Source organism: Saccopteryx leptura, chromosome 3 (assembly GCF_036850995.1).
Source record: "Saccopteryx leptura isolate mSacLep1 chromosome 3, mSacLep1_pri_phased_curated, whole genome shotgun sequence".
Lineage (NCBI taxonomy): Eukaryota > Metazoa > Chordata > Mammalia > Chiroptera > Emballonuridae > Saccopteryx > Saccopteryx leptura.
In genome coordinates, this window is record NC_089505.1 from 228,846,419 (window position 1) to 228,874,231 (window position 27,813).

Sequence of the window (27,813 nt, forward strand, 5' to 3'; positions counted from 1 at the left end):
TGTAGTGAATTCCTTGAGTTCTTTTTTTGTCTGTAAAGCTTTTTATTTCTCCTTCAAATTTAAACTATAGCCTTGCTGGATAAAGTAGTCTTGGTTGTAGATTCTTGTTCTGCATTACTTTGAATATTTCTTGCCATTCCCTTCTGGCCTCAAGTGTTTCTGTTGAGAAGTCGGAAGTCATCCTTATGGGGACTCCTTTGTAGGTGATAGCCTTTTTTTCTCTAGCAGCTTTTAATATTTTCTCTTTATCACTTAGCTTTGGTATTTAAATTACGATGTCTCTTGGTGTAGATTTCTTTGGGTTTCTCTTTAATGAAGTTCTCTGTGCTTCTTGAACCTTTGAGACGTTTTCCTGCCTTAACTAAGGGAAGTTTTCAGGTATGATATGTTTGAACAAAGTCTCTATCCCTTGTTCTTTCTCTTCTTCGGGAACCCCTATGATGTGGCTGTTATTTCTTCATGTTATCACAGAATTTAGTTTCCTCATACTTTCTGAGTCTTTTTTCTGCTCTGCTTCCATGCCTTATCTTTTCCTCTAAGTTGCTGATTCGATTCTCAGCTTTATCCATCCTGATTTTAATTTCTTCCATTGTGTTCTTCATTTCTGATATTGTATTTGTCATTTCTGACTAATGTTTTTATTTCAATGTCTATTTTATATTTGCTATCTCTTTATTTATGTGTTCGTAATGATAATCTATTGTTGTTCTAAGATCTTTAAGCATCCTAACAATTGTTATTTTAAACTCTGCATCTGGTAATTTGGGTATATGTGACTCATTCAAGTCCTTTTCTGGGGATTTCTCTATTCATGTGTTGCATTTCTCTGCCTTCTCATTTTGTCTGTGTAAAAGAAGGTTTTGGCCACTGGAGTCCACTAGGTGTGGCCTCTGTGTTTCCTAGGTGTGGTCTGTCTGCAGGCACGCCCCCCCCTCTGCTGTTGCTGCCTAGGGCGTTCAGGTATGGGCTTTGCTATTTCCAGCCCACTAGGGCTGTTGCTGTGGTCTCTGCCTCTACTTCACTGGAAGGGCTGTGATCATGTGCTCGGGTGTACAAGCCTCGGTGGCCTCGGCCTTTGCCCCACCCCCAGGGGTGGTGTTATGCTCGGCCCTGAAGGCAGGGGTGAGTACCTTTGTTCAGCTGTGGGTTTCTGCCTGATTCTGGGCTTTCACCCTGCCCCTGCAGGAGGAGCCTACTCGAAGGATGGCTGCAAGCCTTGGCTCCACGGCCGGGTGGAGCTGCATGCCAATGCTCAGTTGTGGGACTCCACCTGTTCTGGGCTTTTGCTCCACCCTCATGAGAGGAGCCTGCTCCTGTGTCAGGCCACAAGCCACGGTTCCACGGGCATGGCGAGGCTCCACTCCTGTGTCTTTGCTCAAGGGCGGGTATCCACACCTTCCGGGGCTCCTGCCCTTCCCCCACAGGCTGGTTTGCAGGCAGCCCGCAGCTGAGCTTGACCACTTTCACATGTCCCCTCCTCCCCTGCTGGGTAAGACAGAGCTCACTACTAGGCCTCAGTTGTGGCCAGCAAGCTTCTGCCCTTGCCGATGTAACTGTGCTTTTGTGTCCCGCCGCTGTCTGCCCTCAGGTGAGCCCTCAGCTGTATGGGTGGAGGTGCTGCAGCTCAGACCCTAAGACTCACTACTGTAGTCCCAAAAGCTCCCTCCTTCTAAGCAATTCTGCTCTGAGTGCCAAGGGGGAGCTTGTTTGGCTGGTGTCCTGCTTCCATTTGCTGGTATTGCTGTTTCCAGGGGAAATACTCACTTCAGATTTGGGGAGTGACTCCTCCCAGGGGTTAGGGTGGCTGTCTCTGAAAGTGTTTCTCCCTGTGCTTCCTAGATTACACTCTTCCTGCTGCTCTGGTCCTCTCCTCTCTCCATCCTCCAGAGCCCTGGGTGAGTGGTTTAGAGAGAGGTTTTCTGCACGGTCCCTGTAAGAAGAATCCTGGGTCTGAGAAATCAGTCTCTTTCTCACAAACAGTATCCTGACTTGTTTCCAGCTAAATACTGTCCATACGCCTCTTCTAGGCTCTGTGGCTGCAGGCTGGGGCTTTGTTCCTGGGACTCAGGACCCTCCCCTCTCTGCTAAACTCACTTCCTGCCACGCGAGTCTCTCCAGGCTGCCGTTCGCTCTGGGGGAGCTGGGCAGCCCTCTCCGTGTTTCCACTTTTCCTACCAGTCTCATTGTGGCTTCCACCGTGTTCTTTCATTATAGAATCCTCTTAGTTTAGTCCATAGTTGGTTTTTCCAGATGGTTCTTAAAATTAAGTTGTAATTTTGGTTCTGGGAGATGGAAGTTGGTAGATCTGCCTACTCCATCACCATCCTGTCGCCCTACCCCATGTGTCTTATGGAGTGAAAAATATGGTATTTTATTAAATATTTTAACATTTGTTTCAGAATATTTTTTTTTATTTTCCTCCTTAAAACCCCAGTTTTGTCTTATGCTCATATGCATCTTATGGAGTTAAAAATATGGTAATAAGATTGTTTTCTGATCCATTAAAATGGGAAAATGGGATATCCTTCTATTTACTTAGGTTCTATTTAATTTCTTTCAACTTTAAGAAAAATGAGACTATAAGTTCTCTGTGTTCATGATCAATATACATTGATGGTCAAATACATTTAGGATTTGCTGAATTAATTAAATAAAGATAAACAGATTTCCTAACTGTAGGATTTCATAAAGTATTTAATAAGCTGCTCTGTGACATAAAAACCTAGAAGAGAAATGAGGAATAGCACAGATAATTTTGTTTTTCTGCATATGTTGTGGTAGCATTCCAGGAAACATACTTTGAGGAGGTGCTGTTTTATTTTCTTTCATTTTTAAATTAAATTAAATTTTATTTTAATTTAAGTGAGAGGAGGGGAGATAGACAGACTCCTGCATGCACCCCAACAGGAATCCACCTGGCAACCCCTGTCTGGGGCTAATGTTCTGCCCATCTGGGGCCATGCTCACAACTGAGCAATTGTTAGCACCTGAGGCAGAGGCTTCACAGAGCCATCTTCAGTGCCTGGGGACAATGTACTCAAATCAATCGAGCCATGGCTGCTGGAGAGAAAGAGAGAGAGAAGCAAGGAGAGGGTCAAAGAAGGAGATGGTTGCTTCTCCTGGTTGACCTGACCGGGAATTGAACCTGGGACATCCACATGCTGGGCTGATGCTCTACCACTGAGCCAACCTGCTAGAGCCGAGGAGGTGCTGTTTTACATACTGATATTTTACTGATGTCTTTCCTGTAACTGAGAGGCTTTGTATCTCTACAGTTTTCAGAGTATAAATTTGAACTTCTTTTGTTAAATCTAGATATAAGTAGTTCATTCTTTTGATGCTATTGTAAATGGAATTTTTTTCTTTATATTTTTGGTAATGTATAAAAATAAATGTTTGTTGCTATTTTATAGAAATACATTTGATTTCTGTATACTGATCTTGTATCCTACAATCTTGTTAAAATTTGTTTCTAATTAGTAGTTCTAATTGTGTGTGTGTGTATTCCTTAAAATTTTTTAAACACACAACCATGCTATTTGTAAATATAGTGTTATTTCTTCCTTTCTAATCTAGATGCATTTTATTTCTTTTCTGGAATAATGGTCCTGGCCAAGACTACTCATGTGATGTTGAATAAAAGAAGAGAGCAGACATCCTTGTCTTGTTCCTAATCTTTGGTGGAAATCATTCAGTCTTTCACCAATAATTAGGTATTAGCTGTGAGTTTTTCTTAGATGCTCTTTATGAGATTGAAGAAGTTCTCTTCTATTCCTAGTATGTTGAGTGTTTGTATTAGGTTTTCTATTTGCTTGGTTTTCACAAGTCAGAGTTCACAAAGACATTGGTCATCAGGGTTGAGAAGGGGCCACAACTGGCTTCTTGGTATCTGGACCATTGTTTCACAGTAGTGACACCAAGTGTCAGTGGCAGCAGCAGAAGACAAAAAGAATAAGTTTTCTCCATCAGAATGATGTTATGTTATGCATCACCACTGCTGACGACCTTGATGTTGTTACTTGCTGAAGTAAGCACAGGACTCCAGGAAGGTAAAAAAGACAACTTTTGATCAAGGTAGGCTCTAAGGGCTTGGAATCACTTACTTTTAATATATAAAAAAGGGACTTTATCTTGTTTTCCATGCTGGTTAATCATCACATATATGTTTCCCTAATTTTAAGACATTAAAAGTAGATTGTAAAAGTTTTCATCATAAGAAAAGAAATTCTGTAATTATGTGTGTGACAAATACTAACTAGACTTACTTTGGGAATCATTTTGTAATATATTATTATTGTTGTACATCTGAAACTATCATAATGTTATATATCAATTATACCTCAACATAAAATAAAATAAAAAATTACAAAAGACTCGATGTTAATGTACTGGAGGCACCCTAGATGCTTCTTTGCTTCCCTTCTCGTATCCTTCCTGGAAGTGCACAAGAAAGCCAAGTCTAATTGGCAGTAATCTGGCGTGGATACTGATGTCTGGTTTGTCCTTCTCCTGTCTCTGCTTCTAGAGGAGGCTCCTGCCACCACCTTCCCAATAGTATGAATAAGGTGGGGGTGGCAGAGTAGAGAGTGTTCCTCTTGCCACATGTTTGACTGGAATATTGACAAGGATGACCTTTGTCTTTTTCTAAAGATCCTTTAGACCAGTGTTTTGCAACTGCTGGTCTGTAGATCATGCCAGTCTGCAAAGGATTTAACCACTCTGATGTTATATAAAAACTATAGAATCTACAATCATTCAAGAGAAGTTTCCAAATCAGGAGTTACCATGCTCACATAGCGGTGCCCAAAGAGTCCCTGAGGTCCCTGTGCGTCCCACAGCTTCTTTCAGGGCATCTGCAAGGTGGGGGGCATTTTACAATAATATCAAAATGTTATCTGCCTTTCTTATTTTCATTCTCTCATGAGACTATGGAGTATGAAAGTTATTGATTATGAGTTAAATTTCCGAATTGCAAATAGTCTTCAAGAAACCACTATTTGTCACGTTTTGGTGTGGTTTCAAAGAATATCAACAATTCTCTAAAAGTTATTAAAATATCCCTTTCTTTTTGGGTACATCTCTGTTTGAGACTAGATTTTCTTCAAAACCTCAACCAAAATAATATATCTGAACAGGATGAATTCAGAAGCAGATGTGAGAATGTGGCTGACTTCTATTATGCCAAACAGTAGAGATTTTCCAAAATATAAAACAATGTTACTCTTTTCACTAAATTTTTTGTTTGGGAAAATAGTTATTTTTCAGAGACAATATGTTTATTATAATATGTAATGCATTTATCATCATTATTTTAAAACAATAAATGTGTTGTTTGTTTTAATCTGTAACATGGTAAATATTAACAGATGTGACCTCATATACAAAAGCTTATATATAATTTTTAAGAGTGCTCTATTGAAAAACCTTACCATGAATTCTCACCTCCTACATATTTCATTTCTAATTACACAACTCTCTGAATTGCTCATCTCTTCCTATGAGTTAATTCTTTCTCCTTAGATTTCCCTGCTTTATTTTATATCTCATCTCTCTTGTTTCTACTTACTGACATGAACAGATTTTTATTTTACCACCATCTGACAAACCCTCCTCTGGCCTTGCCTCCTACCAAGGACTACCCAGGCTGACTTATTTTGACCTTTCTCTTTGCTCTATTTATTCTACTTTAACCATCCTTTGCCGACTGGTTTTCTCTTGTTTGCTATCACCCCAGTATCTCCTCCTTTTATGTCATGTTGCAAGTAGAGAAAGCCACGTAAGGCACTTAGCATGAGTGTTCAGATGCTAGGACTGTACCTTGTAGTCTAAACCGTCAGAACAATTAAAGACCACACATTGGATGGCCAGAGCTTTGGCCAGGTCTTTTGTCGTCTCGGTTTTCCCTGTGCCAGCAGGACCAGCTGGCGCACCGCCCAGGTCAAGCTGTAGAGCTCCCATGAGGCACAGGTAGCAGCGATCCTGAAGAAATCAATAATTGTCATTATTGAAGGGAACTGACTCTAGCCACAAAATCATAAGTCTATAGGAGGAGGGTCATTATTTTCTATGAAAGGCGTGATTGCAACTGAAATATACTCAAAGATCCAGGTGCATAATTAATGCAAACCTCTGCTTCAAAAGGATGTATTCATGGTAAATCTTTTCCAGAGTTAATGTTAAATAAAACTTTCCAGAGTATTTTGATTAAAAAAAGAAAAACCACTCTTGCTTCAACATTAACCTAAGTCAGTGGTAGTCAACCTGGTCCCTACCGCCCACTAGTGGGTGTTCCAGCTTTCATGGTGGGTGGTAGCGAAGCAACCAAAGTATAAATAAAAAGATAGATTTAACTATAGTTAGTTGTTTTATAAAGATTTATTCTGCCAAACTTAGCGAAAATCCGACATAAAGTACTTGGTAAGTAATTATTATATGCTTTAACTTGCTGTAACTCTGCTTTATAAATTTTATAAAGTCAAGTTACTTCCCTACTTTATAAATAACCATTACTGTGGAACCGGTGGGTGGTTAAAAAATGTTACTACTAACAGAGATACAAAAGTGGACGGTAGGTAAAAAAAAGGTTGACTACCTCTGACCTAAGTGATCAGTAACTTACCGTGAGAGGAGTAATAACTAATCTTGGGCATGCACCCAAATATTCATAGCCATAAGTGTACTGAGAAAGCGCCATTCTGGCCACACAATTATCTAGGTCAATGTCCCAATAATAGCGCAGTTGTCTCTGCCAGTCAAAGGACTCGACTTCCTCTACCTACATAGGCGATAACCATGATGATACACATATTAGACGCACTAATTTCAGAAAGTAATATATGATTTTACTTCAATGAAACAGGTACCTTGGCTTGAACAAGTTCGGTGACGATGTCTCTTGCGTGTACATCGATAGTAATTAAGGCAGTGATGATGTTTCTGTGTAATTTAGGAAGACTGCCTCGAACTAGTGCAGCCAGAGCATTTAATCTCTGCAAGTTAAAAGAGAAATTATCATAATGCGTTTTCAAAACTCAGCTAACATGTTTATTCTTTTGCTATTAAATTTGCAGTAGACATTTGCCAAAATTATCTAATTTTAAGAACCTATAATTCTGTGACCAAACAGAACAACAGTTTAACTTATTTAATTTCTCGAACACTTCTAGGAAATCTAAATTATCTTTACCCCTTTTCCATCAGAGGAGACCAAGGGTCAGAGGGTAAGCACCTTGATGATAGTAGCACAGCTATCAAGAGGCAAAAACAAGACTTGAGCAGACATTTGCATCAGAAAAGCCCATGCTCTTAACCACTTCATGGTGATGTTACTAAAGAGGATGGTTTCTCCTCAAAATTAAATGACATTTAAAGTGGTAAGCCTCATTTTGGGGGGTAGTTTTTCCTTTGATGATCAGAAAATGTGATAATTTTAAGCAAGCCAAAGATTAATTAAAGCATTTTTGATTTTTTTTTTTTTTTTTTTTTTTTTTTTTTTACAGAGACAGAGAGAGAGTGAGAGAGAGAGGGATAGATAGGGACAGACAGGCAGTAACGGAGAGAGATGAGAAGCATCAATCATTAGTTTTTTCATTGTGGCACTTCAATTGTTCATTGCTTTCTCATATGTACCTTGACCGTGGGCCTTCAGCAGACCAAGTGACCCCCTTGCTCAAGCCAGCGACCTTGGGTCTAAGCTGGTGAGCTTTTCCCAAACCAGATGAGCCCATGCTCAAGCTGGTGATCTCAGGGTCTTGAACCTGGGTCCTCCGCATCCCAGTCCAATGCTCTATCCACACTGCGCCACCGCCTGGTCAGGCAGTTGATAGATTTTGAGCTCCTGATTCTCACCTAACTGGTTAAATCTTTTTCAAAGAAGAGCAACTGACACTTTTCAGTCCTGAAGGCCCTGAACTGCCATGCTGAGTCTCACCCCGCCAACCACAACCTGAGACCCACCTCCATGTACAGGTCAGCCAGACTCTCCTTGGAGTCTTTTCTCCAGGCTCTCTGCCATGAAATACTATTGAGAACATTGAATTCTAATGAGGATTCCCTCCTCTTTCTGTTTTAAAGCGATTCTTTAAAAACGCAACATTGGTTGGAAGAAGAATTGAATTTGGAGTTAAAAATTAGGCATAGCTGCAAAATAGCAGTTCCCAACTATAGCTTAAAAACTCTTCTACAATGGCATTTAGATTCATTCCATTATTCATTGTTTTATTGCCTGAGGGTTCTATAAAATAGTAGACAAGCACATCTTGAGCCTCAGAACAGAAACTGCAGAGATAGATTGAATAAACTTCTGTGAGACCCAGACCTAGTGAATACAATCTCTCATTAAATGTTGCAAAGAATTATAATCCTGACATTTTCCTCTTGAATTGCTCTTTTTCCCTATTTTTGTAAGTGTCATACAAAATAATACACAAACACCACGGCAGTGGCACTATGAAGACTTGAACATAAATGCTTTTAGTGAGAACCCCAGAGTTTTTTAGTCATGTGAAATTTGTGAGTGAATTTGTTTTCACCGTGACAAAAAAAGCCACTGAGACCGTCTTGCAGAGCATTATGTTCACTCTCACCCTGTTGAAAATCTCACCTCAAAGTTGACTTTTTCAAAATCTTCCAAGGCCTCTAAATGATTATCATCTGTTTCCAAACACTCAGTCAAATCACGACACCAAATAATTTGAGAAATGGTCAGGATCACCTGCATGGAAACATCTTCCTTGAGTATTTGATGCATCTCACCAAAAGAGGAACCAGAGAGGAAAATGTAAGGAGTGTAAGTTACTTGAGAAGGGTGGCCAGCGACCACCCAGGCTGTCCTCGGTTTCCCCTGATAGTCAGCGATGGCTGCTTTGCACAGGCGACGCAGAGATGAGAACATGGCTTCCTCCACTTTACCGAGCCATTCCTCCACGTTGCCTCGGGCCTTGAGACCTTTGCCCAGCCTAACCTAAAAGATAATATGACTAATGAGGGACTTGTGGGGTGTATGCCTCTGTACTTCTGTAATAGAACCCTGAGCCACAGAAAAACTGGAACCTGACCACAAATACTTAACCTCCCTGTTGCTATCCCACTCTATACTTCTACTTCTCCTTACCCCCTCTACTGATTGCTTTATTTTACTACTTCCCTTTGGAGCCAACTCCCTGCACGAGGAGTCTACATGTATTACATAAATTCCTTCAATTTCTTCTCCTGCTTACCGCCATCAGATTTTTCGCCCCAACCAAGCCTCTAAACCTGTTTGGTCAGTAAAGTTAGCAATGTTCTCCCAACTATCAACTCCAATTGTCACTTTTCAGTCCTTTTCATATTTGTTTCTTACATTATTTTTAATGTGAGAAACATTAAAAATATTTACATTACATTATTTCTCTTGTGAGAAAACAGGAGGCAAAGACAGACTCTCACATGTGCGCCAATGGGGATCCACTTGGTAAACCCCCTAAGGGGCGACACTCTGCCCATATGGGGCGTCGCTCCATTGCTCAACAACTGAGCTCCTCCCAGCACCTGAAGTGGAGGCCATGGAGCCATCCTCAGAGCACAGGCCAACTCACTCCAATTGAGCCATGCCTGCAGGAGGGTGAGAGAGAGAGAGAGAGAGAGAGAGAGAGAGAGAGAGAGAGAAGAAAGAGGAGGAAGGATAGAGAAGCAGATGGGTGCTTCTCTTGTGTGCCCTGACCAGGAATCAAACCCTGGACATCCACCTGATGGGATGACACTTGACCACTGAGCCAACCAGCCAGGGCTGTCTCTTACATTTGAAATAACTCGAAGGTCTGAGTCTACATCTGTCCTTCTTCTACCCTCCCTTCTCTCTTCTTCTACATTAGCAATGAACAAATTCTTTTGCAAGAATATCAATTCAGGACAAGTAAAATGTTTATGGGCTCCTTCACTCCCATAGAGACATCGCTGAACTCTAACTGGATTGAAATTGTTAGCATTTCCCTGCACAGTTCCTCTGTATGGAATGCTCTCCCTCCACTCTCCCCAACCTTGTTTTCAATGAAAGAAACAGATAACTCTCAAGATTGGACTATGAGCCCTGTGAGAGCAGGAACAGAATTCTGTTCATCTTGTGTATCTAGGACCTAACTTGGCCCGTGGCTCACATAAAGTTTCTATATGGTTTTTAGAGTAAAATCAATGCCTCACAGATCCTCCTGTGTCTCCTCTCCATCTTCTTTGGCTGTCTCTGTGTGTATGTGCATGCGTGCGTGTGCACGTCTGTGAAGTCACTTAGTTCCCCACTGTCTGCTAATATACATACTTGTTGTTTACCACGTGCCAGGCGCTGTGCAGTGCCTTGCACATACCACTGCCAACAACGACAACTAACACTCTAAGAGCAAACTCTGGGTACTGCTCTAATAATTTACATATAGTAACATTTGAAAATCTTCAGCATCTCATGAATTAGGTATATTACTAACTCCCATTTTAGAGATGAGGCTAAAGGTTGGGACTTGAAGCCAGGTGGTATGGCAGAAGAGCTGGTGCTATTCACCCACCTGCTCTTGTGCCTCTTGTGAAATTGAGTAAGACATGGCTCCGTTTTCTCCACTCAGTTCCCAGGAACAGAGCACATGCCTTTGTTACCACATTTACTGTGCTGTTTTTCAGGGCTTGTTTGGCTATGTCCCCACTAGAGCTCTCAGAGGGAAAGAGATTGATTTTGGGTATCCATGGGATTTCTGAGCCAGCACAGGACGAGTCGCAGGAGCACTTGATGGATATTTAAAGTGACAATGACTAAACCTTTACCCTCAACCCAGGAAGAGTAACAAAGTTTACCTATAAAGCATTAAAAACAAAAAACACCTTACCTTTTCTCCCTCTGGTGACAGCATTGCTAAAATATCATTAGTATAAACTTTTTCTGGCTCTCCCTCCACACCAGGGATTCTTCTCTCGGTCGGAGGCAGGAGAGCAAACTCGAGCCTGGAAATTGAGTCAAAGCATTTCCGTAAGTGCGGCTGCACAGCCTGGGGGTTTCGTGTCTGGGCCAGAATCTCCAGAAGCTCATCGTTCGACAGGAAGTAAAATCTGGATTAAAGAAAACACTTAAAAGGCAACTTGAAATTGAAGGAAAGCTTATACAGACATGCAAGATAAATCCCCTAGCCACATCTCTTCCCCATCCACTGATTTCCGGGACTTCCAAGCCTATTGGTCTTGGGTTTCTAGGGAGCCACATGTCCCTAGAAATTGTTGATTATTAGTACTGATGCATCTCAAACATCTAGAATTACTGCCTGGTAAGAAAAGATAGACACTTTTCTTAAAAGTACTAGCTCTTTCTATAACACTAATTTTTTTCACATGCCCATGTTAGTTGGCTTTGAGCTCCTAAGGTGAAGATATATTATTTGTTTTCCCTAGATTCTAGGGAATCGTACCTTACACATACTTGGTAGTCAGTACATAATTTGTTGGATATATGGATGAGTGGTCACAAGAACTTTATTTGGTTCTGTGAAGATATGCATGTGGGCCATGTTGGTGTGATTCTAAGATTTTCTTAGATCGTGCCCAACAGGGTCATTTGGAGGCATGAAGAGACCTTAGGAAAAGAACTAGAGGAGGTGCCTGCCTGGATGCCCAGGGATGAGGGAGAAGGAGGAGGGCCTGGCTGGAGAAGATACTTCACTTCTGTGAAGGAGGGTGCCCTTGAGAGATCTCAGAGCCGGAGGGAATCCCATGAGTATAGGACAGGCCCTATGTGGGAGAGAGGGGCCACATGGGTACCAGCCAGGTCAAGCTTCTCCTGTCACCTTGCCTCTCCTCCCTTCCCTGCTCCAACCTGGAGACCTCAGAAAACTAACAGGAAGTGGGGAGGGTTGATCATCATCACTAACACCTCAGGCCTGCAACAGGATTAGGACAGGGAAGGGGGAAATTTTAACTTTGAAAGAAGTTTAGAGTTTTGATTATTACAGATCATTTATTACTAAGGTGACAAAGGAGTTTTTTTGTTTTGTATTATTATTTGAGGATGATCAGAAAATTCAGAAAGCTTGATCAAGATTTTGCCTAGAGGAGCAGGAAGAAACTAGCCCCCAAGAGGGAGTACAGAGGCAGTTATGAATTATAAATAAAGATGTTTTGGGTTCACTCTATTAGTCCTGCTTCTTAAACATAATTCACATGCATAATTAAGTTGTTCCCAAACCTTGTTGTCAACTAAAGAAATAGATAACTATAAAGATTGGACTATGAACCCCGTGGAAACAGGAGTAATATCATACTCCTCTGTCGGGAGCCGATCCACTAATGCTGGCTAACTAGGTCACAGCAGGATAAGATCCACAACTGCTGATTGACAAAGTCACAGCAAAAGAAGATCGATGGCTACTGGTTGATAGAGTCACCGCAGTGAAGACCAACAGCTGCGGGTTGACAAAGTCACCGCAAAGGAAAGGCACAACGACACTTCCCCCTTTAATCTTTTGAATTAATCTGGCCTTATATTCCCCCCTTTTCTGGGTGTGTGCTATTATTTATAGCACAGGGATAATAGTACCGTGCTTTCCCTGTAGATTTGTAGTAATTTCTTTGGATATGAGACAGAAGGTGTAAGTTCCACAGAAAAGCCTGTAAGCCCCTTGAACTGGGCTCATAAACATAAGAGGCTGGCCATGATATCCCTCATAAAGGGTTAAGTTTGTAGGAGAATTTCTTCTTATTAATCATGTTAGAAAGAATAAAGTTAGAACTTAACTAGTGTATGAATATAGTAAATGTATAAAGTTTAACTAGACATTAGAATCTTAGATAAGGTGTAGTAGAGTGGCCCTGTTGCGAGGCCTTGGATAGGAGTGCAGCTGGCTAGTAAAGAATGTTTTGTTAAAAGACTTGTTTTGTCACTGAAGGCAGTTGCTGGGCTTTTCTCAGTAAAACATTCTCATGAGATTTTTGTATTTTCCAAGAATAAGGAGAGGAATGTGGTGGGATTCATAGCAGCAATAGCAATTAATGCCTTCTGATATTATGTTGCTACTAGCTATCTTGCAGGTGCACTCTATATATCTTTAAGTAAAAGTTACTCTGAATGTTATGTTAGTTTCTTAAATAGCAAGCCTTTTGTAGTCTTATGAAAAAAGAATTAGGACACTACATGAACTCAAGGCTATTTGCCTGAGCAAGCGGTGGTCCTTTGCTAGTCCTTGATGATTTCGTCTGCTATCTCTCTCTGCGCCCTTGACTCACAACAACAGTAAAATAGAGTTATTAATTAGTACTAATCTTTTAGAAGTTTGTACCAATATTGTTATTACTATTCAAGTTATTGTATAACTGTACTTTGTATAACTTACCACCTGACTTGTAGCTTATAGATATGAATTAACTGTTATCTGGAAATATGTAACCATAGTGAAACTAAAACAATGATGTATTCAAAATACCATGTGATTGTAACTTGGTGTGTGTGCATAAAAAGTAATGTTAGACCAGCCATTGGCGGAGATGCCTGGCAGTAAATGCTAACGAGAGAATAAAGAGAAAGAAAAGAATTCGGCTCTCTCACTCGATTCGTGCCGACACCGTCTCTTCCTGTGGGACCCCTGGATTCCCCCCGGGGCTGGACCCCGGCACTCCTCTTGTGTCTCCAGAACCTAACTTGGCCCAGGATTCATAGAAAGCTTCCGTGTGGTTTTTAGAGTGAAATCAATGCCTTGTAGAGCCTCCAAACATAAACATAGCAGACTTAGTTGATGTAATTCTAAGCAAAAGGAAAAAAGAAGAGCTTTTTGGTGTTAAATATTTTCACTGGTAAATTTGTGCCTGGATTTCTTTACATATCAAAAGCAGTTTCTTTAAATATCAAATATATCTTTGGCATAGGGAGATCCAGGTTGGGAACCAGTGATGTACAAGTGAACTAGACAAAAGGCACATTCCACACCTCAAACTCCTCCATTTTTTCCTCCATTTTGCTTGAATGACATTTTAGGAAGATTTTGGTAAGATTTAGTAAGACTTTTTTAAAGCCTAACTACTGTTACAACTCAGCCAGATCTTCTGGATCTTGCATTTCCTGTGCACACACATAGTCTGTCTGGGACTCAGCAATGAAACCTCTCAGTCAAGTAACCCAGATAAGCACCTAACACACTGGCTGCCTCAGGGGTTGATCTAGGACAGAACTTGACTCCCATTCCTTAACAGCTAACAGGGAAAATCCATGAAAGGTGAGTCATGATGCTAATGTTCTTAATGTTACAGTACAGTGTGCCCAGTGACTGCAATTGGGAACTGTTGCTACCATCAAGCAGTCATATTGCAGTCATATGTATCTGTATCTTGATAGTTTATCGCCATGACTGTTCAACTGTTAACCACGAGCTCCTTTGGGTCAGGGATCCAGCCTTATCTTCTTTGTATCTTCAGCACTGAGCTTAACATTTCTGAGCATAACATTTGGTATGTTTTTGTGTGTGTGTGTGTGTGTGACAGAAAGAGACAGAAAGAGGGACAGATAGGGACAGACAGACAGAAAAGGAGAGAGATGAGAAGCATCAACTCTTTGTTGCGGCATCTTAGTTGCTCATTGATTGCTTTCTCATATGTGCATTGACGGGGGGGGGGGGGGGGGGGAGATACAACAGACCTCTTGCTCAAGCCAGCGACCATGGGGTCATGTCTATGATCCCATGCTCAAGCTCGCAACCATGTGCTCAAGCCATAGACTTCGGGGGTTTGAACCTGGGTCCTCTACGTTCCAGTCTGATTCTCTATCCATTGCACCACCACCTGGTCAGGCACATTTGGTATGCTTTTAGAACGCTTAGGTGAGTAAAAACTTTCATTTCGATTTTGTGAAATCATCCGTCAGCTTCTACAGCAGGGGTCGGGAACCTTTTTCACTGAGAGAGCCATGAACGCCACATATTTTAAAATGTAATTCCATGAGAGCCATACAACAACCCATGTATGTTATACATTATCCAATAAAAATTTGGTGTTGTCCTAGAGGACAGCTGTGATTGGCTCCAGCCACCCGCAACCATGAACATGAGCGGTAGGAAATGAATGGATTGCAATACATGAGAATGTTTTATATTTTTAACGTTATTATTTTTTTTATTAAAGATTTGTCTGAGAGCCAGATGCAGCCATCAAAAGAGCCACATCTGGCTCGCAAGCCATAGGTTCCTGACCCCTGTTCTACAGTGACATTCTTAGGCCAATAATTAACCTAAAGAAACCTGCTCAGGCAACGCAGGTCACTCTAATTTTTCCACATACACATCTGTGGACACATGTGGGCAAATAACACACCCAGAAAGCAGTGAAGCAAGGCTGTGATCAAGAATTCTTCCAGCACCTTGGGTACTTACCCACTTCAACTTTTACTGAGTAGTGTACCTTCCCTTGAGCTATATACATTCTCTAATCAAGATACTAACTGGACTGCCATTATCACACATTCTTCTTGTTTCCCTCTCTGATTCTCTGATGCTTTGATTATGATTTGTTTTTAAGTATATCCTTTCAAATTAATGAATAGTCTTAGCTACTAAAAATATTGTAGGTTGCTTTATAAACTTACCTTGGAAAGATAACTCTTTTTGATTCTAAATATGCCTCTAGACACTTCTGAATTTGGTCAAGTAAGGCATTATTGTTTTGAAAAGTTTCCAGAAGTCCTGCTCATTAAAAAAAAAAAAGGTAGTGGTAAAATTGTGTTAAAACAAAGAATATAATTTTAAGTGTAAATAAAATATGATATTAACATTTTTAAAGTTTTTGTTTTATTTGATAAAACAATCTAATAAATTAAAATTGGCATGGTTGGCTAAGAATATTAAGTATTAATGTAATTAATATTAACTTTAATATTTATCATAGTTGAACAAGAATTAAATTTGAAACATTTTGAGCTAGCATTTCTCCATTTTGGAGGGCTGAGCACGCACAAACCAAAGCCAAAAAGTTGTCCTCTTGACCCTCCAAACAAAGCCATTCTCTGAACTTTCTTATTCATGTCTCTGTTTCCTCTGCCATCTTGAGATACCGAAGCTGTGGCCATGGGATCCTACTTCTTTACCACTAAACTGTAACATCTTAACGAGCAAGATTCATGTCTTACTTAACTTTGAAGATTCGGTGGCTATCACAGTGTTTGGCTTACCTGCCCACCCAAGAATCAAACCCAATCTTTTCCATGGTCCCAAAGGATGTTATCAATGACTCAATCCAGTCCCCAAGTCCCCACCCAAGCTCACCTTTCTGGCTCACCTCCTAAGCCCTTCTCCTGTGCACAGGACTCCAACCCACACTGGCTTCCTTTCTAACAACTGTGCATGCTAAGTGTACTCTTATCTTGGGGACTTTGCCTTTGTTCTTTTTTCTGCCTTTAATAATACTCCCTCAGATGCATAGGTAACATGTCTCGTTACCTCATTCTTACAGGTTTCTGCTCAAAAACCACTTTATCAGAAAGGCTTTCATCTCTCTCTCTCTCTCTCTCTCTCTTACACACACACACACACACACACACACACACACGTATGCGTGTGAGTGCGCCCCGCTACTCTCTAGCCCCTTTACCTTGCTTAGTTTTATTTATTTATTATTATTATTATTTTAGAAAGAGAGGAGAGAGAGCAAGACAGAGCAACAAAGAGAAGGGGGGAGGAGCAGGAAGCATCAACTCCCATGTGTACCTTCACCAGACAAGTGCAGGGTTTTGAACCGGCGACCTCAGTATTCCAGGTCGACACTTTATCCACTGCGCCACCACAGGTCAGACCATGCTTAGTTTTTATTTATAGTTTCATCATCACCTGACATGATACATATAGGTCCACACTTTTTTATCTGAAATACCTAGAGCTAGCTAGAAGTGTTTTGGAATTAGATTTTTTTTTTATTTCAAAAGTTACATATTAAGTCTAGTAGGAACTGGGGCAACTCTCTATAATCAAACACATGAATATTTTGAAGCAGAAAGTTTGAATATGCACATTAGGTGGAAGAGGTAGGCAGAAGAAAGGTCTCTCAGAGATGTCTGTGTCCCAAACTGCAGAACCTATGCTAGCTGATATGGAAAAATGACCTTGGCAGGTATGATTACGTTGAGGATCTTCAGATGAGGTCATTATCGTGGATCATCCAGTGGACCCAGTGTAATCCCAGGGGCCCTTATAAGTGGGAAGGCAGGAGGGTAACAGGCAGAGAAGAAGCTGTAACAACAAAATCAAAGGTTGGAGTGATGCAGTTTCTGGCTGGCAGGGACCAGGAGCCCAGGAACGTGTGCAGCCTCTAGAAGCCCCGGAGTATCACTAGGTTTTCAATTCTATCCTACCACATTCTGCTTCTATTTTGTGTAAGAGTCTTAGGGCAAAAAGTATAGCCCCACAGGCTGCCTCTTCTTGGCAGGGAAGCTGACTGGGGACATTTACCAGGATAGGCCATGGGCCGTCCTTTGCAGAACAAGTGAGCTTGCTGAGGTCTTGATACAACTCATCAAGTCCAGTAACCCGTATGTGCCTCAAAGAGTTTGATTCCATAGCCCCAGAAACAGAACTTACTAAAACACATTTCAACGTTGAGATTAGTATTACAATTAGTGGTCCTATCTTAGTTTTACTGAGTTAATTAAAAATAAGGTATGTAATATTTTATGATCATAAGTTTGAGCTTTAGCAGAATGGGTCAGTGGGCTGTCATGTTATGTCTTGTGGTCAAACTTGTGACACGGACGCATGACTGGCACGCTGTGGCAGCCCCCCTCCCCAAAACTATAAAGACAATTAAAAATATTCCTGGTCACCAATGCCAACTAGAAGTAAGGGTTGAATGCACCATATATCGTCAGACTCTTCATGGTGATACACATTTTAGATGATTGTAAAGTCTTCTGTTTCTTTTTTTTTAATTTAATTAATTTATTTCTTTATTCGGTTTAGGGTTTAGAGAAGAGAGACAGAGAGAGAGAGAGAGAGGGGCGAGAAGCAGGAAGCATCAACTCCCACACATGCCTTGGCCAGGCAAGCCCAGGGTTTTGAACCGGTGACCTCAGCATTCCAGGTCGACAGTTGATCCACTGCGCCACCACAGGTCAGGCTCTTCTGTTTATTTCTAAAATTTTGTCATATACCTGGTTGAGTAGCTGCTCGAAGCGCATTCGGCAGCCGATTCACCTTCCTCATGATCTCCTTCCAGGACTTGTCCACCTGAAGGAACATCTTGGCCTCTGCGGGCAGCTGCCTCTGGATATCCGGAGCGCTGAAAATGCTTTCCAGGTAGAGCCAATTTCTCTGGCAGTTCAGCCACTCTTCCTACCAGAAACATATGGACATTGTCAAAGTCAGTTACATTAAAACATTCAGTTACATGAAAAACAATTATATGGAGATTCATTGTATCCTTCCACTTTTGGGGTCTTCTTACAGGTCCGTTGACATGAAACTTCCTTAAAGGATCCAAGACTCATCTGAGCCTAATTTCAATCCTCTTTTTACTGAGTAGAGTGAAAGTGGGTCTACAGTACTGTGTGGTGACCAGAATGGACCCAGATAAGGAGGATTAAAATGCCCAGAGATGTCATCCTGATACGCCAAGCTTGTGAGTTTACTCCCTGGTCAGGGCAAATACAAGAATCAACCAATGAATGCATAAATAAGTAGAACAACAAATTGATGTTTTTCTCTCTCTCTCCCTCCCTCTCTCTTTTCCTCTCTCTCTAAATAAATAAAATGCCCAGAGGAGACATTTGAAAGGGAAAAGCAGTGTGGAAGATACTTATTTAAAGAGATCTGAAGGGTTGGAAAGTGGTAAGGTTAGTAACTATTTCCAAATACAGAGTGTGGCAAAAGTAGGTGTACAATTGCGAGCACATGAGTTTATTCTTGTATCATTATTTATTAGCTACTGTATTATTTTCCATATGAACAACTGTAAATGTACTTTTGCTTCACCCTGTATAGAAAAGGTTATCAAGTTTTTTTTCACTTGTGTATTCTTTCCTCTTCCCTCCTTTAAAAAAAGAAATATGATTCATTTTCTTAATAAAAAAAGTGAAACCTGCTAGTGAGAGAACCCGTGGCAAACCCAGAGGAACAGGAGGAAGCAGAACGCCACTCATTGCTCTCCCCTTAGGGACCATCACTGTTCCTCAAGGAAACCAGAAACGCAGTGTTGGAGCTACGTCTGTGACCTCCCATTTCTCTGGGCCTCCTGCTCCAGACCCATGATAAGGTTTCTTACTTCTTCCTCTAGATTTGGGGGTTACAGGTAAGACCTAAGGTCACAATCACTCTCCGGTTTATTGCAGGTCTCACACTTTCTATTTTCTGGAGGGTCCCCACCACTCAGCACTGGATTCTGTTCAGGGCCCTCTATGAAAACATGTCCTTTACTTTGATCTACAGTCCCTCCCTTTGGGGGCGGGGGCTCAGCCGTCTGTGCAGAGGCTGGGCAGGGGCAGATTAGAAAATATTCATTGAAGAGGATGGACTCCTGAAAAATATCTCTATGAAACAAAGTTAAAATTGTTTTTTTTTTCCTACTAGTGTCTTTATTATTTCACAGAAAACTTTTCATAGTAGAATATATAGAAACCTAAATGTAATTAAATCAAGCTAAAAATCTGAAGTCTAAGAAAGAGACCAATGGAGGCCCTGGCTGGTTGGCTCAGCAATAGAGCATTGGCCCAGTTTGTGGGAGTCCTGGGCTCGATTCTTGGTCAGGCACACAGGAAAAGTGACCACATACTTCTCCACCCCACTCTCCCCCCTCTCTCTCTTCCCCTCCCACAGCCATGGTTCGAATGGCTTGAGCAAAGTTGGCCCCAGACTCTGAAGATGGCTCCATGGGGCTTGACCTCAGGTGCTAAAATAGCTCGGTTGCCAATCAATGGAGATGTAGCCCAGCCAGGCAGAGTATTGCCTGGTCCATAGGGGGCTTGCTGGGTGGATCCTGGTTGGGGCACATGCAGGAGTATGTCTCTGCTTCCCCATCTCTCACTGAAAGAAAAAAAAAAGAGAGAGAGAGACCTGATGGGAACAAGGTGAGAGCAGTGTAAGTGGGTCCTTTGTTTTGCTATAAGATGACCTGTGGTAGAATGAAATAGAAAGGGAGTGTGTGCCACAAGGAAAGGTGCCAAAGAGGCTTCAAGCAGCAATGATTCTTTTTCCAGTAACTATGAGGTTGTAGCGGCCAGAATCTTAAGGTGGACCCCAAAATCTGCTGTTAACAGATGTTGCGTGACCCTCTCCCTTGCTGGGGAGTGCTGGGGACTTATTTACACCCATGCAGAATATGGCAGAGGTAACAGGATGCACACAATCTGTGTACATTCATCTTGCCAAGAGACTTTCTCTTCCTTGCTAGATTGACAAAGCAAGTTGTCATGTTGGAAGAAGTCTACATGGGAGAAAAGAATGTGGGCAACGCGTAGGAGCTGAGGATGGCCTGCAGATGACAGCTGGCAAGAAACTGAAGCTCTTAGTCCCAGAGTTACAGAGAAATAGTTTCTGCCAACAACCTGAGTGAGCTTGAAAGTAGACCCCCTCCTTAGTTGAACCTCTGATGAGAATCCAGTCTTGGGCCACATCTTCATTAAACCTTGTGAGACTTAAGTACTGTAGGAGACCCTGTTAAGTCACACATGAACTACTGGTCCACAGAAACTTGGGGATAATAAATATATATCATTTAATGCCCTCTAAGCTTGTGACATTTTGTTTCACAGCATTAGTGACAAATACAAAGTGATGAAATAATCTTGTAAAGAAGAGCTCAATATATTTGTATTTTCCTTACATTCTGAATGTAATAAGATGTCATCAATTAAATATCTTAACTACATAATATTTAAATGATTGAATAAATGATTTCTAAGGTCCAGTGGCTCTCCATTTCTCTAAGTCCCTGAACCTAAATTATCCTTACTCACCAGTGTTTGATTAAATAAAGCAAGTTGTTTCTGCCAGTCATCCACTCGACTTTTCAGTGGACCAACATACCGTGAAGAGGCAATGGTTGCGATGTTCATGGTGCTATCATCAAGAAGGACCTTTAGAGAAAGAAGAAGAAAATGTTGCAAAATTACGTATATGTTTGTGCCTGACCAGGTAGTGGCACAGTGGACAGAGTGTCAATGAGGATTGTGAAGACCCAGGTTTGAAGCCCAAGGTCACTGGCTTGAGCAAGGGGTCATTGGCTTGTCTGGAGCCCCCAGTCAAGGCCCATATGAGAAGCAATCAATGAACAACTGAAATGACACAACTATGAGTTGTTATTTCTTATCTTTCTCCCTTCCTGTCTCTCTCTAGCTCTCTATATAAATATGTATATATATGTTTGTGTTTTCAAAGATAATAACAGGTATTTAGTCTGAAGAATCCATTTAACATTCAGCTTCTTGAATAAAGCTTAGCCCCAGCTACTGGCTCCTCCCTACCCATTTCCCTCCGTATGCCGTTTACTATGGATGGCTTCTGTGGCTTACAACCCAGTTTCATGCTCTCTCAAATGTCATAAAGGGATGTCTGATTGCCAAATCTCAGATGTTTCTGTAATTATTAATGGCACAAACACTTTTCTTCTTTTTCTCCTCCTAATTTAAACTATCTGGTACCTTCTTTACACTATTTGATTATCCAGACCTTTAGTTCTCAAAGTACTCAAAACTAGCAAAAGACACCAAAGTTAGCTGTATTTACTATCCAATGAAACATCACTTTACCCCAATTATCTTCAGGAGGAGGGAAACTGAACCCATTCATAACAAGCTCTGAACGGTTATAGGCAGTTTTGCCTCTACCTCCAACCCCCCTCCTATCCCTTACACCAGGGGTCCCCAAACTTTTTACACAGGGGGCCAGTTCACTGTCCCTCAGACCGTTGGAGGGCCGGACTATAAAAAAAAACTATGAACAAATCCCTATGCACACTGCATATATCTTATTTTAAAGTAAAAAAACAAAATGGGAACAAATACAATATGTAAAATAAAGAACAAGTAAATTTAAATCAACAAACTGACCAGTATTTCAATGGGAACTATGGGCCTGCTTTTGGCTAATGAGATGGTCAATGAGTTCCTCTCACTGACCACCAATGAAAGAGGTGCCCTTTCGGAAGTGCGGTGGGGGCCGGATAAATGGCCTCAGGGGGCCGCATGTGGCCCGCCGGCCGTAGTTTGGGGACCCCTGCCTTACACTAAAAGCAACCTTCACAGAACATATATATTTTTTAAACTGTGTCTGCCAATCTAAAGGATTTCAGTTGCTCTATTTAAATTACAAACTTCTTGAGAACAGAAGCCTTATCATCCAGCATCACTTTGCCTTATGCTGATGTCATCTGAGATCTGCTCCCCCATTCACTGCCCAGTGTCATCTGATCTTGTTCTGCCATCCTATACCTGGCAAATCCATTTCCTTTCCAGTTCTGGCCTGGTCACACCCTAACAGACCATGGCTTTGCTTTTTAAATTGAGCTGTAGGACCCAGATCCCTTTGCTAAATAAATGTCTTGGGATTTTAAGTCACTTAGAATATTCCAAACACACGGTTTAGATTTATCTTCTTTTGTTGTTCACAGAGTATGGCCATCTATTCCTAATCTCAAAAAAATTCACGTGAATTTAGCTTCTTGTGAGCTATAAATCTAAAATATTTGTTCACGTTTCTTTGCCTCATTTAAACGGTTTGAAAGGCCTTTCATTCTCTTCTATGTCTATCAAATCCCATTTACCATATAAGGTCCAGCATGTCTTAGCTGGTCAAGGAAGGATTCTCTGATCACTTCAGCCATAAATGATACTTTTCTTCTAAATTCCTCAACAGTTACCAACTACAGGGTTGTAAAACACACACACACACACACACACACACACACACACACACACACTCCATTTTTATTGCTTTGTTAAATATTTTATGTGCAAGCATTCATGTCAACTATTTATATTCATATTTTACCTTCCCAGTTAACTTTTTCTTATTTAGTAACTCTCATATTTTATTTCTTCATCATACTCTCCCATAAAAGACTTAGGACTAGGTCTGGCCAGTCCCTTCAGCACAAGTTTTCAATACTCGTTACCCACCTGGATGTCATCTGAGCCGCCTAGGATAAACACATCTTTGGTGTCACGGTGAGGAAGGATGACAAATTCAGTTGTTTTCCAAGAATCTTCCACCTTAGAAATAATTCAAGTCTTAGGCTATCTCAGTTCATTTGTGTGCAGATATTTAACAAGTGCATGTGAAATGAAGTAAGTGAAAACTCCATTATAATCCCATTCTCCGCCTTTACAGCTTTTAAAATTCTTAAAATCCCTTTCTCAGTCAAATGACATGAATTTGCTTAATTTTGACCAATATTAATACATATGAATAACTTATAATACTTTAATGTGCATTTCCTATCACTTTATACTTTAAATAAAAGCAAAAATTTCTTTTTGCATAGGTGATTGATAGATACGTGTGAATTTTTTAGAGTAAGGGGGTATATATCCAAAGTAGAAAAGTCTTCTCAACATCTTTTGAAGCATTTCATACAGTCTTCTCTGGTAGTTTGAAAAATAATATATTTTTATATAAAAATACTCTTTTTTATATATATTTTATTTTTAACTTTATTCAGTTTTTTTAGAGAGACACAGAGAGAGAGAGAGAGAGACAGAGAGAGAGAGATAGAAGGGAGGAGGAGCTGGAAGCATCAATTCTCATATGTGCCTTGACCAGGCAAGCCCAGGGTTTTGAACTGGCGACCTCAGCATTCCCAGGTCGACACTTTATCCACTGTGCCACAACAGGTCAGGCCCTATAAAAATATTCTTTGATGTGTCATTCTTTATAAAAGCATACAAATTTCAAACTTTGTTACTATCAAGTTTATGTTGGGCTATAAGCTAAGTAGAGAGGAGACATTTATAATATTGATAACAATAATGATAACAGATATAAAGAAACAACAGAAGGACGAGAGGGTGAAAGTTGCAATGCTGAAAATCTATCCAGCTAAACCAAAAGTTGGTGATATAAAAACCCTAACATTACCTGATCTTAAGAAGATATGTGTTTCAGCCTGACCTGTGGTGGCGCAGTGGGTAAAAGCATCGACCTGGAACACTGAGGTTGCCGGTTCAAAACCCCAGGCTTCCCTGGTCAAGGCACATATGGGAGTTGATGCTTTCTGCTCCTCCCCTTTCTCTCTCTCTCTCTCTGCCTCTAAAATGAATAAATAAAATCTAAAAAAATAAATAAATGAAGAAGAAATGTGTTTCGGATTTACCTTTTTAAGAATTGTTTCTAAGGAAGCTTCTCCAGAAGCCTGTCCAGAAATGTCCTGAATTTCTTGGCCAAAGTTAAAAACCTGTAACTCAGAGAGCATCTCCAAGGTTAATGGCGCTTCAAGGTCCATTAGGGTGGCATCCACTGTTTGTTCAATAGCTGCCCAATGTCTAGGCTTCAAAGTTGGGTTCCTCAAGTCAATGATAACTGGAAGCTGGAAAACAAACACTGTCAGAGGCACCATGCTTTTTTTATCTTAAAAAGAAAGATTTTAATTTGAGAATGTAGAGATCTGGAAAGAACATCACTTATACTCTTACAACAAAGAAAAATCTAAACAAACTGGAAATTAATATCTTGTATTGTCCCACCAGAAACCAAAGTTACCGGGCAATCAACTAATTCAAAATTTGGTGAAAGACTGGTACCCACAGTTTTCTTCATAGCCACAATCTGAGAATTTAATTACCCAGGACAGATGCCTTGGGCTGTCATTTAAATGAGTAGGATGACACAGCAAAATTTTTAAAATAAATTGCTAACGAAAGGATGTAAGGTAGCATAAAGGTATGAAGTTCCTGAGTGCTAAAACTATAGAGGTGCTCACAGAAAAGATCTGGAAGACTCCTAAGAAAGCCTACCTGATGGTGTTGGCAGAGGAAAGAAACACCAGCCACTATTATAACTAACCAACCAGTCTCTCCCAGCTTCCTTCTGGAACAAGAGACATGTCAGAGAAGAAAACAACAAAACTCTCACCCAAAGTATTGGTGATAACTCACTGTAGGTGTTTGTATTTATATATATCTGGAGAAACAATAGAAAAATAAAGCTCCACCCACAGGGGAGGGACAGAACTGTATTTTAGGCTTTTTACTACAGTTAGAGAAGGGGAAGAAATACCTGTGAAGATAATAATTCTAAGAACAAGGGACAGAATGCCTTAAGGCAGGGGTCTCCAAAATATTTTGAACTTCATGGATTAGTCTGCGGGCCACACAAAATTGTTCGGCGGGCCGCGAGTTTGAGACCCCTGCCTTAAGGTAAAAGATTTTTATCAGAGTAGCAGAGATTTCCCCTGCTTATTTCCCCTACCAGGACAACAAATACTGTGTGAAAAAAAAGTAGAATACAGAGTAGGATGCTCTAAGAGACAGATTTTCTCTGGGCACAACACAAATGGAAGACACAAGGTCAGGGGGAAACAAATTGAAACAACAGTCTTTGACAATCCAGGTCAAACCCTAACACAAGTTATCACTAGAACACCTTAAAAGCTGTGGGTCTACTGAAGGTAGCTATAGGAACATCAAAACTCAAATCCACCCCAGTTCCTAATCAGATTAAACATAACATGCTACACAAAAAGCCAAGTGGAAGGAAAGGCATTATTTACTATATTGCATAAAATATATTTGGTTTGTAACAAAATTTAAAGAGTATACTAAAAAGCAAGACAAACATACACCAAAAAGTAAAAAAATAATCAGAACCAGACAGGGAATATAAAATAATTGTTATTAATATGTTAATAGTTTAAAATATTTATTTATTAATTTTACAGAGGGAGAGAGGGAGAGAGAGAGAGAGAGAGAAAGAGAGAGATGGGGAAGAGCAGGAAGCATCAACTCCCATATGTGCCTTGACCACACAGTGCAGGGTTTCGAACCAGCGACCCCAGTGTTCCATGTGGACGCTTTATCCACTGTGCCACTACAGGTCAGGCATATGTTAATAGTTTTCCTTCCATTTTTTTTTTTTTTACAGAGGCAGAGATAGACAGGAACGGAGAGAGATGAGAAGCATCAATCATCAGTTTCTCGTTGCGCGTTGCGACTTCTTAGTTGTTCATTGATTGCTTTCTCACATGTGCCTTGACCGTGGGCCTTCAGCAGACCGAGTAACCCCTGCTGGAGCCAGTGACCTTGGGTCCAAGCTGGTGAGCTCTTTGCTCAAGCCAGATGAGCCCGTGCTCAAGCTGGCGACCTCAGGGTCTCGAACCTGGGTCCTTCCGCATCCCAGTTCGACACTCCATCCACTGCGCCACCACCTGGTCAGGCCATATGTTAATAGTTTTAATAGAAAAGGTAGAAAACATGCAAGATCATATGGAGAATGTTAATAAAATATAAACTATAATTAAAAATTAAAAAGATGTTAGAAATAAAAAAGACAGTAAGAGAGATAAAGAATGACTGATGAATTGACACAGCCAAGGAATCAGTGAACTTGAAGATAAATGAGTAGAAATTCCCCAAACTGACATACACAGAGAAAAATTAAGTGTTCCTTTCCCCTTTCCCTCCAAAAAATCCATAACAGAACATGCAAGAGCTGTGGCACAATATTAGATGGTCTAAAATATATGTAATGAAAATCCCAGAACAATAAAAGAGATAGAAAACAGAGCAGAAGAGATATTTGAAAAAATAATAGCTGCATTAAAGAAAAAATTAAAGACAGAAACCAAACAAGAGATCCAAGGAATTCAGAGAACACCAAGCAGAATAAATGCAAATCATTAATAACAACAATGACAAAAAAGAAAAAGAAAAAAAACAAACCCAATACACACCTAGACATACTGTATTACACACTGCCAAAAACTAAGAAAAAGACAAAATCTTGGCCCTGGCTGGTTGGCTTAGTAGTAGAGTGTCTGCCTGGCATGTGGATGTCCTGGGTTCAATTCCTGGGTAGGGCACACAGGAGAAGCATCCATCTACTTCTCCACCCCTCCCTTTTCTTCTCTCTCGCTCTCCCTCTCTCTCTCTCTCTCTCTCTCTCTCTCTCTCTCTCTTCTCTTCTTGCAGCCATGGCTCAACTGGAGTGAGCTGGCCCTGGGCACTGAGGATGGCTCCATGGCCTGTGCCTCAGGTGCTAAGAAGAGCTCGGTTGCTGAGCAAAGGAGCAATGTCTCAGATGGACAGAGCATTGCCTCAGTGGGCTTTCCAGGTGTAGGCTTGCCAGGTGTATCCCGGTCTGGGTGCATGCAGGAGTCTGTTTCTGCTTCCCTTTCTCTTGTTGAATAAAAAAAAAAAAAAAAAAAAGACAAAATCTTGAAGACAGCCATATCCCTCCAAAAATGTTATCTACAGAAGGATAAGAAGAACTGCAGATGACTTCTTGTTAGAAACCATACAAGCAAGGAGATAAGGATAATTTTAAATTTCTGGAAACAAACAAAACCTATCAACTCAGAATTATATACCCAATGAAAATATCACTCCAAAAAATATACTGATTTTCTCAAAACAAAAATTTAGGCAATTCATTGTTAGCATATTGACTCAAGAAGAAATACTAAAGGAAGTTCTTCTGGTAGAATGAATATGCTATGAGTCAGAACCTTAGATCCGTACAAACAAATAACACTGGAAATGGAATAAAGGTAAAATGAATTTTATTTTATTTCCTCTTGTATTGCCTTCATGATAACTATGTAAAACAAAAATAATGACAATATGTTGTGTTTATAGCATATGTAAAGATAAAATACATAACAAAGCTAGCACAAACATTAGATTGTGGTAAT

At 40.6% G+C, this 27,813-nt stretch overlaps 1 protein-coding gene across 1 annotated transcript in view; it reads right to left on the reverse strand.

Moving 5' to 3' along the window:
* DNAH6 (dynein axonemal heavy chain 6) overlaps positions 1-27,813 on the reverse strand; it is a 300,118-nt gene that overhangs the window by 179,175 nt on the left and 93,130 nt on the right. The window contains exons 19-29 of the mRNA XM_066377849.1: positions 24,280-24,492; positions 23,087-23,179; positions 20,927-21,046; positions 18,128-18,308; positions 15,575-15,671; positions 10,848-11,067; positions 8,798-8,962; positions 8,603-8,713; positions 6,864-6,989; positions 6,620-6,775; positions 5,818-5,979 (exon numbers count right to left, since the gene is read on the reverse strand). Of these exons, the coding sequence (XP_066233946.1) occupies positions 5,818-5,979; positions 6,620-6,775; positions 6,864-6,989; positions 8,603-8,713; positions 8,798-8,962; positions 10,848-11,067; positions 15,575-15,671; positions 18,128-18,308; positions 20,927-21,046; positions 23,087-23,179; positions 24,280-24,492 (1,644 nt within the window). The remainder of the gene's footprint in view (positions 1-5,817; positions 5,980-6,619; positions 6,776-6,863; positions 6,990-8,602; positions 8,714-8,797; positions 8,963-10,847; positions 11,068-15,574; positions 15,672-18,127; positions 18,309-20,926; positions 21,047-23,086; positions 23,180-24,279; positions 24,493-27,813) is intronic.